The sequence below is a fragment of the Nannospalax galili genome, unplaced genomic scaffold (genome assembly GCF_000622305.1).
Source record: "Nannospalax galili isolate Female #2095 unplaced genomic scaffold, S.galili_v1.0 scaffold2568, whole genome shotgun sequence".
Classification (NCBI taxonomy): domain Eukaryota; kingdom Metazoa; phylum Chordata; class Mammalia; order Rodentia; family Spalacidae; genus Nannospalax; species Nannospalax galili.
Genome location: NW_008357491.1, coordinates 243,451 through 256,875, shown reverse-complemented (window position 1 = coordinate 256,875; position 13,425 = coordinate 243,451). Strand labels below are relative to the sequence as shown.

Below are 13,425 nucleotides of genomic sequence, written 5' to 3'. Positions count from 1 at the left end.
CCTGCTGTCTCCAGAGAGCCTCTGCCAGCCAGGCCCACCAGCGGCTAGCCAATGGGACCAGAACCACAGCGGGAGAGTGCACGCACACCTGACCCTGGGCCACATCCAGAGTGAGTGCGCCCGGGAGCCCAGGCGCGCTCCCCACATCGCCTGCAGCCAGACTCACGCCGGGATTAGCCAGGTGTGGCGGAGACCCCAGGGTGCCCGCACACACCACGCCGGGGGTCAAGCGACCCGCCCCATATCTGTCCAAGCCAGAGTCTGCTTCCAGGTAAGTGCAGCAACACGGTTAGAGGCCCTGTGCCCTTTAGCAATCCTCCCTTCATCAGTCAAGGTAGGTTGCAAGGGGAGAGGGCTAGATCATACAGATGACACTTGCTGCCCAGCTCCCTTCACTGAGGAAATAAAACATTCTCGTCCTGCAAAGCAGGAGACAATTTCAGGAACAGACTCTACAAACATGCAGGGAACAGCTTTCCCTTCCCTCCCAAGGGACCATACACACCATATACTCAAATGAATATACTAACATCTCCTGTAGGGCCCAATTCCAAACCAACCTGCTCTCTAAAGTCAGACCAATGGCTCTACCAATCCCTCCAGGACATGCAGGAAACAAAGACCTATAAAAGCAATTTCTCTCACTCACCATCTCTAAGCCACAAAGGAGTTCAGGCTTCAATAGTGAAAATCTGACAGTGACCCAGTTCCCAAAGAATGACTCAGCAGACTGAGGGCACTCACTCAAGTGTCTGAAGAGTAGAGTCCTGCATGAGTGCCTTTGGATGCTGGGAAGGAAATGCCCCACACAGGCAAGCACTAAGAAGGCATGTGCTGGGGGACAGAAAGCATTGTTCAGATGTGGTGAAACAGAGAGCTGCTCACCAGGAGGGAAGCGCCGGAGAGACCGTCTGACGTCCAGCAGCACTTGCTGGTAGTCCTTGCTCATCTGCCGCAGGTCCTTCCCTGTCAGAGGAAGAGAAGCCTGTTATAAGAAGGTCTGGGAGGCCAGATAAGGGGCAAAATTTTCTTGGGTTTCTGCTGTACCTCAGTGTAGATTAAGCCTAGCAAGCTCAAGGCCCTGGGTTTGATCCCAGCACCACAAAACAAGCAAACAGCAACAGAAACTGTGTTCTGGAATGACATCCAGGTCTAAAGGACACACAGCAGCCTTTTTCTGAAGGGGACATGACTCAAGACACAACACCTGGAACCACACACTGTGTACAGCTAGAATCCCAGCTACTCAACCAGGTGTGGTGCTGGCCCACACCTGTAAGCCCAGTACTTGGAATGCTCTGGCAGGAGGATTGTCACGAGTTTCAAGCCAGCCTAGGCCACAGAGCAAGACCTGGTCTCAAAATAAAAATATTAAAAGGGGAGGGAAAAAAAAGACTGAGGGACACAGCTCAGTGGCAGAATGCTTGCCTAGCACATGCAGGGCCCTAGATTTGATCCCCACTAGCATAAAAACCAAAAACCAGTAAATGTACAACATTTGTCAGGGAATCTCTCATTTAGCTCTAAACCCATGCTGTTCATGTAAGTCTGATGGGCAAAGAGGAGGGAAGAGACTGTCTAGGAGAAACATGGCTGGGGTGTGTGGGTGTACATGTGTGCAGAGAAGTAAGTAGGCCTTGGTCTGTATGGGCTGCCACTGTCCTCACAGGGAACTATCCATATCTCCAAAGTGAGGATATTCCCTTCCATATGCACCTTTCAGGTTACCATGAGGACTGAGCAGAATTATGAATGTGGGCACAGGATGTATTCAGCATGCAAATACTGTGGCACTTGCTATAAGGGACTTGAGCATGGGAAGGACTCTGGAATGAAATCCCAGTGGGTACTGTGGAACAACTTTATACTAAAACTTTACACTGGACCTTAAGAAGTATATACATCCCCCTCCCTTTCTCTTTAGGCTCTCATGTAGCCCTGCCTGGTCTCAAACTCCCTATGTATCAAGGATGAACTTGAACTTGAACCCTAATCTTCCTGCCTCCACCACTACAGTGTTGGGATTACAGGCATGTGCCACCACACCCAGTTTTATGCAGTGCTGGGATTAAACCAGGTCCTTATGTATGGTAGGCAAACACTATTCACTGAGCTACAGTCCCAGCCCAGAACTGTAATTTCTCAATAAAAAGTAATACAGCACTACTTTAAAAATTATGAATGTAGGGCTGGAGAGATGGCCCAGCGGTTAAGAACACTGGTTGTTTTTGCAGAAGACCAGGCAGGGTTCGAATCCCAGCACTCACATGGCAGCTAACAACTGTCGGTAACTCCAGTTCCAGGGGATCTGACAGCCTCTTCTGTCCTCCATGGGTATTGCATGACATGGGTGCATTTACCTACATGCAGGCAATACACACATACATGTAAAATAAAAATAAATAAAATATATATAAAAAATTATGAATGTAGGGACTAGAGAAATGGTTCAATGGTTAAGATCACTTACTACTCTTGCAGAAGAATCAAATTTGATTCCCAGCACCCATGTTGGGCAGTTCACAACCACCTGGAACTTCAGCTCCTGGGATCCAATGTTCTAGTCTCTGCAGGCACTTGCACTCATGTGGACATACCCACACACAGACACACATAAATACACATAATTAAAAATTTTTAAATTATGAATGTAGCTGGGCGTGGTGGTGAACACCTTTAATCCCAGCACTCGGGAGGCAGAGGCAGGCGGATCTCTATGAGTTCAAGGCCAGCCTGGTCTACATAGTGAGTTCCAGGACAGCTGGGGCTACAGGGAGACCCTGTCTCAAAAAGACCCCCCTCCAAAAAAATAATTATGAATGTAGGGCTGGCAAGAGGTAGGTAACGGTACCTGCTGCCAAGCCTGATGACCTGCGTTTTATCCCCAGGACCCACATGGTGGAAGGAGAGAACCAACTCCTGCAAGTTGTCCTCTAATATTCACATGCACATCGTGACACACAACTTCCCCACCACCAAATAAGTAAGTGGAATTTAAAAAACTGTTAAAAAAAAATTATGAATGTAGTGTTGGTGACATGTCTCAGTGGATGAAGGAGCTTGCCTCCAAAGCTGACAACCTAAATTCAATCCCTGGGGCTTACATGTGGTGGAAGGAAAAAGCTATCCCCTGTAAGTTGTCTTCTGACTTCCAAACACATGCTATGGCATGTGCATGTGTGCATGAGCACACACACATTAAATGTAACAATAAAAGAAGTACTCAAAAAATTGTGAATGTAGAGAACCACAGGCATGCTGAGCTAGTCAGAAAGGAATAAACATAAAGGATCTAAGAACTTTCGACACTGAAGAGGAGACAAAGCTTGTAGTCAGTTGACAAGTCCAACACAACGTGACAGGAGGGAGTTTCTTGTCACATACACAAGTGCACATTCCCCTCATCCCAAAGCAAGTGCTATGTTGATCTCCCTCACAATCCACACCCACAGCTGTCAGGGGAAGGATTCATTCATATTCATACTCCCCCCCACTCTTTTCTTCATCTTATTAGCAGACAGAGGTGGTTTAAATTTGAGGGGAACATCATCCCGGGACTGAGCAAGCACCTGACTCCTAACAAAAAGCCCACTGCTCTGAGGTGGCCAGTTCCAAACACTGAAACATGTGGCAGCTGGGCACCCACTTGGCACCACAACACTGAACTTCTCAGCATCCAAGTTGTTTTAATTACCTCCAGAATTTGGCACACACCAGGCGCACAGCCAAGATTGGCCCCATAGCCTCCAAGTACTGCTTTCCTGCCCCTGGGGCATCTTTCATTCATTGGACAAATCTTGGTTGTGCTATTCTGTTCACTACCACCCAGGGACTTACTTTCATGACATGGCTTGCCAATTAGTTAGGTAGCAGTTCTGAGCAAAACTGCAGACTTAGGAACACTGAAAGATTCTGGCATTTCCTAATAAGAAAACATATTAGTTTTTTTCTCGCATGTTGCCCCTTGCCGGTTTGGTAGCACATGCTTTTAATCCCAGCACTAACCCTGTCTCAAGTACACAAAAACAAAACAAAACACAAATGTCACCTCTCTGCACCAGAGCACCAGAGCCAGCTGGCTGCCCGTTAAAATGGTTTACTATAACCCACTTCTAATCAAGCAAGTCTGGACTAAGACAGGCTTTGTGTTTGTTTGTTTTGAGACAGGGTCTTCCTGTAACCCCAGCTGGTATGGCACTTGCTGTATAGACCAGGCAGGCTGGCTTCACTCTCACAGAGATCTGTCTGCCTCTGTTCCAGAGTGCTGGGATTAAAGGCATGTACCACCACATCCAGCTAAAATGGGCATTAAAAAAAAATATTTTATTTATTTAGTCTTTTTTGAGACAGGGTTTCCTTGTAGCCCCAGCTGTTCTGGAACTCACTATGTAGACCAGGCTGGCCTCGAACTCACAGAGATCCACCTGACTCTTTGACTTTTGAACTTAGCTTTTTTTTAAAAAAAATTTTATTTATTATTTTTATTTTATGTGTATGAGTGTATTGCCTGCACGTGAGTGCACCCGTGTAGTGCAATGCCACAGAGGTCAGAAGAGGGCGTCAGATTCCCCTGGAACTCGAGTTAAGGACGGTTCGTAGCCGTCATGTGGGTGCTGGGAATCGAACCCGGGTCCTCTGCAACAGCAGACAGTGCTCTTAACTGCTGAGCCATCTCTCTAGCCCCAAAATGGACATTTTAAATAAACTCCTCTACCTACAATATTCTAATCCCTAATCCAAGCTCCTCTCTGGGCTCCCACCCCCTACTTGACACAGCCCCTTTCACAGGCTTTCACCCCCCCTTACTTGATACAGGTGGCGGCTCATTGGTGTTGACACTGAGGAGCTTAGGCCATACTTGGCACCTGATCTCATCAGTCAGGAGCCCTCCCTCGCTGATAGCCATGCGTCGGAGGGCAGCCACATCAGCAGGATTGCTGTTCAGTGCCTGGTGTATCTCTTCCACCTTCTTTTTCCTTTTGGCGTTAAAGTCTGGGAAACAAAAAACAAAAATAAAAACCAATGTGCTCTCCAGAGGATGATGTAACATTCGGCATGTGCAGTTTTCTACTTAGTGTTCTATCTCTTAGCTGGTTTGAAGTGAAACAGGCACATTTTCTTAAACAGCTCTGAGATCACTGGCTGGTGTAGTCTCAGGGCCAAAGGCAATCACTATGTAGCCTAGGCTGGCTTTGAACGTGAGGTCCTTCTCAGGGATTACAAGCCTGGGCTAGCACAACCAGCTAGAGGCACTATTAATTTCAAACTCAGTATGCTGAATCTGGGGGTCCTTGGAGGAACAGACACACATTAAAACTGATTTGAAGTTGTCTACAAGATGTATTTAAAAACTGAAGCCAGCCTGCCTGGTCTACATCTTTTTTTTTTTTTTTTTAAGCCAGGCATGGTGGCACATCCCTTTGATCCCAGCACTCGGGAGGCAGAGACAGGTGGATCTCTGTGAGTTCAAGGCCAGCCTGGTCTACATAGCAAATTGAGGCCAGCTGGGGCTACAGGGTCTCAAAAAGACCAAAAGAAAAAAATTGATCTTTTTGTAAGCCTGAACTTCTGACCATAGTCACAGCCCAAAATAACTGGGGTTTTTTGGTGTGTGTTATTGGCTACTTAAAAAACAAAATAAAATAAAATAAAATAAAAAGACATTTTAATATAGGCTTAAGCCATAAGGGTTGAGAGAAAGAAAAGAGGTAGTCAGAAAGACAAATCCAAGAACAGAGTTTTTCTGAGAGAAAGTTGTCTGGCTGTTTTGTTTTATTATAGCCAAGGATGACTTTGAACTCCTGGCTGTTTTACTTTTAGGATAGGGTCTCACCTTGTAGCTTACCCAGGCCTTGAATCTGAGATACTCCTACCTCTGCCTCTTGTGCAATTATGTTTTGTTTTTTGTTTACTTGTTTTTTTTGTCTTTTTGAAATAGGGTCTCCGTATGGCCCCAGCTGTCCTGGAACTCACTATGTAGACCAGGCTGGCCTTGAACTCACAGAGATTGACCTGACTCTGCCTCCAAGTGCTGGGACTAAAGGCCTGCACTACTACGTCCCACAAAATTATAGTGGTTTTTTTTTTTTTTTTCTTTTTGAGAAAGGGTCTCCCTGTAGTCCCAGCTGTCCTAGAACTCACTATGTAGACCAGGCTGGCCTTGAACTCACAGAGATCTGTCTGCCTGTGCCTCCCAAGTGCTGGGACTACAGGCGTGTGCCACCATGCCTGGCTCAAAATTATGTTTTTAAAGGAAGCAAAAGGGCTGGTGAAATGGCAGCAGATAAAGGTGTTTGCAGTACAAGCCTAGTGACCTGAGCTCTGTCCTGGGAACTCACATAAGTGGAAGAAGATCAATCCACAAGGTTGTCCTCTGCCCTCCACACATGCACTGTGGCATTAATGCCCACATAAATATTAATAACACACATCACGTACACACCCGTAAAATAAGCTCATTAACAAAGAGGCGGTAGAAAAGGGTTGTGTGAACATCTCACAGATCTCTGCCACTTACCTGGTTCTGTAACTTTGGGAAAATCATTTCACTTCTTTTTCACATGTACATGGCACATGGAGACCCAAAGTTGACATGGGGAGTCGTCCTCCACCTCTTTCCACTTTACTGAGTCAAGGTCTCCCAATTGAAGCTGGAACTAGCCAGCTTGCTCTGGGCATTCCAAGTCACTGTCTTTCCAGGACTTGAATTACAGGTACAATGCCATGTTCACCTGTCATTTACATGTGTCAGTGGGGATCCAAACCCTGATCCTCACTCTTGCTGTCTTCGAAACCTACACATATTTAATTATCACATAATGAGTAAAACACTACAGATATATCCTGTGTAGGTAAGAAAGAATTACAAGGACAGTGTTCTGTAAGCTCTGGCATCTCTAACAGTTACTGGTTTCCCTGTTCTTACCACCAATATTTCACAGAGCATAATTATCTCAGTATAAGTGTTTTTCTGGGCTCAGTGGTAGAGCATTTTACTAACATAGGAAATGTCCTCAGTTCAACTCTCAGTACTGGAAAAAAAATCTTTTTTTCCTGTTTATACAGAAAAAAAAAAATGTATGGACACAGTAACGCATGCTTTTAATCCCAGTCCTCAGGAGGAAGAGGCAGCTGGATCTTTGAGTTTGAGGCTAGCCTGTTCTACATAGACAGTTCCAGACTGGCCAGATCTATGGTAAGACCCAGACCATTAAAAAAAAAAAAAAAAAGAAATTTAGAACTCAATACTAGGCTTAGGGATGTAAGAACTCAATACTAGGCTTAGGGATGTAGCACAGTAGTAGAGCACTTTTTGAGTGTGTGTGAGGCCCCCTCAACTCTAACTACATTTTGACAAGCCATATGGAAATCTCCCAATACATACTAACAGAAATGGAGACATTTTCAAAATGTGGGTGTCAAAGGATGCATGGGTTTCAGTGTGGCTGGAGGGGCCACGACACTGTACACAAGGTGACTGTTTCTCAAAAGCCACATTTGGGGCTGGAGAGAGATTAGGTGGCTCACAGCTGCCTGTAACTCCAGCTCCAGGAGAGCCAAAGGTACCACATAAATCCATGCAGGCACAGGTGTGAATGCATGTGCATGTGCGCACACACAAACACAAATAAAAATAAACAAATCTTGGGGCTGGAGAGTTGGCTCAGTGGTTAAGAGCCTGGGTGGTCTTGCAGAGGACCAGGATTTTATTCCCAGCACCCACATGGTGGGACTGTAAGCATCTATAACTCCAGTTCTTGGAATCTGATGTCCCTCTTCTGGCCTCTATGGGCACCAGGCACACACATGGTACATATATACACATACAGGCAAACACTCTTACACATAAAATAAAAATAAATAATTTTTAAAAAGCCGTATTTGCTGGGCATGGTGGCGCATGCCTTTAGTCCCAGCGCTCAGGAGGCAGAAGCAGGTGGATCTCTGTTAAAGGCCAGCCCGTCTACACAGTGAGTTCCAGGCCAGCTGGGATTACAGGGAGACCCTGTCTCAAAAAGATCCCCTTCCCCGCAAAAAGCCACATTCATCACTGGCTATCAGGAAGTGGTGTTACACATCTTGTAGTTTTTTAATTAAATTACATTTTATTTATTATCATTGATGTGTGTGATGTGTACGTGTGCAGGTCAGAGAACAACTTTCAGGAGCTGCTTTTTTCCTTCCACAATGGGTTCCAGAGATTGAACTCAGGTGGTCAGGCTCTCATGGCAAGTGTTTTTACCAGATGATCCATCCTGCTGGTCTTATCTATACTTTTTATACTTTAAAAAAACAATTTCTTTATACTTTAAAAAACAATTTTAAACATCAGATTTTTTTATTCATTAATTTTTATTTTATGTATGAGTGTTTTGCCTTCATGTATATAATATATAAGCGCACCAAGTATGCGAGATGCCTTCAGAGGCCAGAAGAGAGCATCAGATCCCCTGGAACTGGAGTTAGACTGTTGTGAACCTAGGTCCTCTGGAAGAGCAGCGCTCTTAACTGCTGAGCCATTTCTCTAGTCCCCCTTTTTTAAATACTTTTTTGAGATGGGTTAGTCAAACTCTCTATGTAGCCAAGAATTACCTTAACTCCTGATCCTCTGCTTCTACCTCCCAAGTGATGGGATCACCAGCCTCTGCTGCCATACCTGATTTTATGCAGTGGACTGAACCCAGGGCTTCCTGTATGCTAGCATACACTCTACCAACTGAACTATATCCTCCGCCCCAAAGCAGCTTACACTATATGTGACTGTCTGTTATTTACAGTCTGTTTATTATGTTTAAATTACTTTTTTAGAGGCCAAGCATGATGGTGCATGCCTATAATCTCAACATTTGCAGCAGATTCAAAGCGTTATAAGTTCAAAGCCAGCTCCTCTACATAGCATGTTCAAGGCAGCCTGGGCTATCCTATTTCAAAAACAAAATAGTTGGGCTGTGGTGGCACCAAGCATCTAATTCTGACACTTGGGAGGCAGAAGTAGGCAGAACACTGAGTTCCAGGCCAGTCAGAGCTACACAGACCCTGCCTCAACCAAACCAAACCAAACCAAACCAAACCCCCCGAAAGGGAAAAACAACTTTCTTAGGAAGCAGGCTGGAATCTGAAGCTGTCTGTCCTTTTCTTCTGGTCAATGTCACAGCCTCTCTGACTTCAAGCAGGACACCTACTTTGAAGGATGGCTTGCTAAGTGGATGATATTGTGGTCAGATCTCATGGTTACCTGTACCATTAAGAAAGTAAGTTAAAATCAAAATAATTTCAACATGACAGCATAAAATGTCACAAGGCAGGGTATGTGGACAGTAAGGCCAAGAGTACAACAGTCAGGTTGGGCATGGTGGTGCACACCTTTAATCTCAGCACTCTGAAGGCAAAGGCAGGTAGATCTCTATGAGATCCAGCCTGGCCTGGTCTGCAAAGAGAGTTCTAGGTCCAGGGTGGATGCTAAGTTAAATGGCTGATTTAATTAAAAATCACTAAAAAAAAAAAAAAAATCAGGCTCCTCTGTCAGCAGAGTACCTCTCTAGACCAATGTTTCTGAGGTATGTCAAGCTCGTCTCAGGTGTACCTGCCTCCTTCCCATCCACTTGCCAGTCTATCAATTTAATGAGACTCTCCTGTACGATGCACTGAACTGGGGTAAAAATAGGAACATGACTCCCTTGCAGCCCTTGAGAAGCTCAGAGCAGGGAGGAAAACAATTATACAGGATGTTAGAGAGTCCTGAAGGGATGAAGACCCAGAGGAAAGATTATTTCTGAGGCAATGAGGAAAGGCTTTGCTAGGAATTGATTCTGGTACCTGAGACCTTTGCACATGGAAGAATGTTTTGAAAGGAAAGCGTTCCTGGCACAGGAAAGCATGTGAGCAAAGACAGTGGCACATGAGTGAAACACCAGGTCCCAGAGACAGAAGCCAGGGTCAGACACAGGGAGAGAACAGATGTGGACGGAGGGACAGGAGTAAGGGAGGCTGATGTTCAGGCTGGTTCCTCCTGCAGTCTGGGCTTTTCCCTGTAGGCCAAATCCTTCAAAGACTAGACATATTCCAAGAGGGTCAAGATGGGCAACAAACAGATTTCTTTACTTTTGATTTTCTGGCAATGCAGATGAACTCAGGGCCTTGTGTACACTGCACAAGCACTCCATGATGTGAACTACTTGCTCTGAACACAGGCTAGCAGGAACTGGGTTGGCTTCTGACAACAAAAACAAAGAGTCATTTGCAATTGGTGGAATTTTCAAAAAAGAATTTTATTTTTATTTCTTGTGTATGTTTTACCTGAATGTAAGTACACCCATGGGTGCAATGCCCCCGGAGACCAAAAGAGGGTGGTGGATCCTCTGGAACTGAGGTCACAGAGGGTTGTTAGTCACCATGCAGGTGCTGGGAACCAAAGTAGGGTCCTCTCCAAGATCCGCCAGTGCTCTTATCCACTGAAGCCAGTCTCCAGCCCCATTTGAAATTGTTCCAAAGTGTCCTACCACACATCACGAGGAAAGAGCACTGAGATGGTGGTCCCAAGGATTGCTTGGGGGAAACTACTGACATTTAGAAGTTTTGTTGACCTCTTTGCCAAGACTGTGGAAAATTTTTCTCAGTTTAAACATTTCTACCACACTCCTCATTCCAAGTGAGCTTTTCAGCAATGTGGGGGATGGGGGGGACAAGAGACTGTTCCTATCCTGGGGAGAAGAACACAGCTTGCAATCTGCTGTATTTCTGTGAGGTTTGGGCAAAGACACAGCCAAACATTAATTCTGGACCAAACCACAGCTCCAACACTTCTAAGACTATTCCAGATCTTTTACTTCTGCATTCCCAAACTTACTATTTAGTTTTTGATTCTCTGAGGGAACTCAATAAATATGTGTGCAATACAGTATCTGACTTTTATTGCTCCTCTGGAAGGACTACAGGACCACTGCCCTATAGTAAATGGCATTACTTTTCTTCACACTTCTGTGCTACTCACTGCAGAATCCTCAACAATTTTGTCAATTCTCTGGCTTATTCTTACAGCTCTGGATGGTTCCCAGAGGAGAGTGCTCAGATGTGGATTTGAGTTACTGCCTGTTCACCTGGATACTGCCTTCCTTAACCTCACATTCCAGTAGTTAAAGCTTAGTGGTAGGGCCAGCAAGATGGCCTGGTGGGTGAAGGTGCTTGCATACAAGCCGGAAGACTGTGTTCCACACCAAGACACCACAAGGTGGCAGGAGAACTGACTCATGAAAGTTGTCCTCTGATCGCCACACAAGAGCTGTGACAGATGACGAAGGCACCCCTACATATGCCACCCCGACAAATATTTTACTTTGCACCTAATATATAGCCTGTCATTGTGAAACAGAAAAAAGGCAAAAGACTCAAGTAAGCTACAGATATATAAACCACACTGATGTCAGCTGCTAGACCACATAATAGAGTTCATATACACCCTACTTATCTCACAAAGTCAAAAGCCAGAAAGCTACCCAAGATGCTAGGAAACAAAGTGAATGTCTACTGCCTAATTTATTTTAAGGTAAATTATCTACATAGATTTCTTTACTGCCTCACTTACAAGAGCGGTGTGTTGTATATTCTAAAGCAGATACCTTCCAAATTCCTTTGTGGTGAAGGATTTTCTATCATAACCATGATGGAGTACAATGATTATCCTAGGTCTGGCTATACAATACACAGCTGCTATAATTGAGTCAACAACAACAAAAGAAATGGGGGTCTGGAGAGATGGCTCAGTGGTTAAGAGCACTGGCACTGGCTACTTTTTTTTTTTTTTTAATCTTTTGAAACAGGGTCTCCCTATATCCCCAGCTGACCTGGAACTCACTCACTATGTACACCAAGCTGGCCTTCAACTCACAGAGATTTACCTGCCTCTACCTCCTGAATGCTGGAATTAAAGGTGTGTGCCACCACACCCGGCCTGTACTGGCTGCTCTTACAGAGGACCCAGGTTTAATTCCCAGCATCCACATGGCAAACAACCATCTGTAAATTTATTTAGTTCCAGGGGTATCTGACACCCTCTTCTGACCTCCGTGCACACTGCAGGACATAGGTGCACTTACATACATGCAGGCAATACACTCATACACATAAAATAAAAAGAAAAAAAGAAAAAGAAATACCACTGGTACTTTGGCCTACTCTCCACCACCACCATCACTATCATCAACATATTTTGTGTGGTACTGGGGCTGAAATCTAGGGCCTTGTGCATGCCAGGTAGGTGTGTGCTAGTCCTGAGCTAACCCCTAACCCTACAATGCCTATTTTAATAAAGGCCACTGGAGCAGAGGATTTTCCCAGTCCTGGTACTGAAAACTGAACCCAGGGCCTCACATATGCTAGGCAAGTATATCAATGAGCTATATCCCCTACCAGCTCTTGAGACAGGATCTTGCTACATAATTCTGGCTGGGCTCAACTCAGGATTTTCCTGCCTCAGCCTCCTCCATGCTGAGATCCTAGGCAAGCACTAGCACACCTGGCCTGAAGCAGAGTTTAACAACTCAGACAACTCTGGTTAAAAAACCTAGTAGACTTCTGACTCCTCAAAGTAAAAGGTATTTCTAAAATCACTCATCTTGGGGAACTTAAGATATACAGAAGGGCAATTACTAGAAATTAACACAGATGGCCAGGCCTTTAATCACAGCACTCAGGAAGTAGAGACAGGCAGATCTCTGTGAGTTGGGAGGCCATCCTAGTCTACACAGTGAGTTCCAGGTCAGCCAGGGCTACTAAGTGAGACCCCACCCCACCCCCGCTCCACTGCTCAAAAAAAAAGAACAGAACACAACTACACTTCTGTCTTTCCATAACCTCAATTAATTAGTAACTTGGATCTGGTCTACAGTGGTCTACATATTGTATAATGGAAACTTCTGAGGATAAAAAAATCCCATACTGAGTATTTGGTTTAAGCTTGAAACTCAAGAAGACTTTACAGTCTTTAACAGAAGTTAAATGGGTTTTTTTTTAAAAAAAAAAAAATACTTTATTCATTCATTTTTTTATGTGTATGAGTATACTGCCTTGCAATGTAAGTGCCCCTTGGAGGTTACAAGAGGGCATCAGATCCCCTGGGACTGTAGTTACAGACAGTTGTTAGCTGCCATGTGGGTGCTGGGATTTGAACCCACATCCTCTGCAAAAGCAGTCAGTGCTCTTAACCACTGAGCCATCTCTCCAGCTCCTAAACTTGGGTTTTCAACATATGGTGCTGGGGAGCACCATAAAAACCCAAACCAAAACAGTACTCCTTAAAAATGCTAGTGCTCTGTTTCAGCAGCATATTGACTGATAAACTGAACCAATACAGAGAGGACAAGGACAACGCTAACAGGTGTGGCATGCCTGTAACCTAACATCTGGGAGAAGGCAGAGGCAGGAAGATCA

At 44.9% G+C, this 13,425-nt stretch overlaps 1 protein-coding gene across 2 annotated transcripts in view; it reads right to left on the bottom strand.

Moving 5' to 3' along the window:
- Tbc1d20 (TBC1 domain family member 20) overlaps positions 1 to 13,425 on the bottom strand; it is a 23,163-nt gene that overhangs the window by 8,024 nt on the left and 1,714 nt on the right. Inside the window, exons 2-4 of one of the 2 annotated variants that reach the window (XM_029557198.1) lie at positions 9,097 to 9,235; positions 4,807 to 4,992; positions 886 to 966 (exon numbers count right to left, since the gene is read on the bottom strand). In XM_029557198.1, coding sequence (XP_029413058.1) covers positions 886 to 966; positions 4,807 to 4,906 — 181 coding nt within the window. In that variant the 5' untranslated portion in view covers positions 4,907 to 4,992; positions 9,097 to 9,235. The remainder of the gene's footprint in view (positions 1 to 885; positions 967 to 4,806; positions 4,993 to 9,096; positions 9,236 to 13,425) is intronic. The other variant, XM_008855134.3, reaches the window with a different exon arrangement.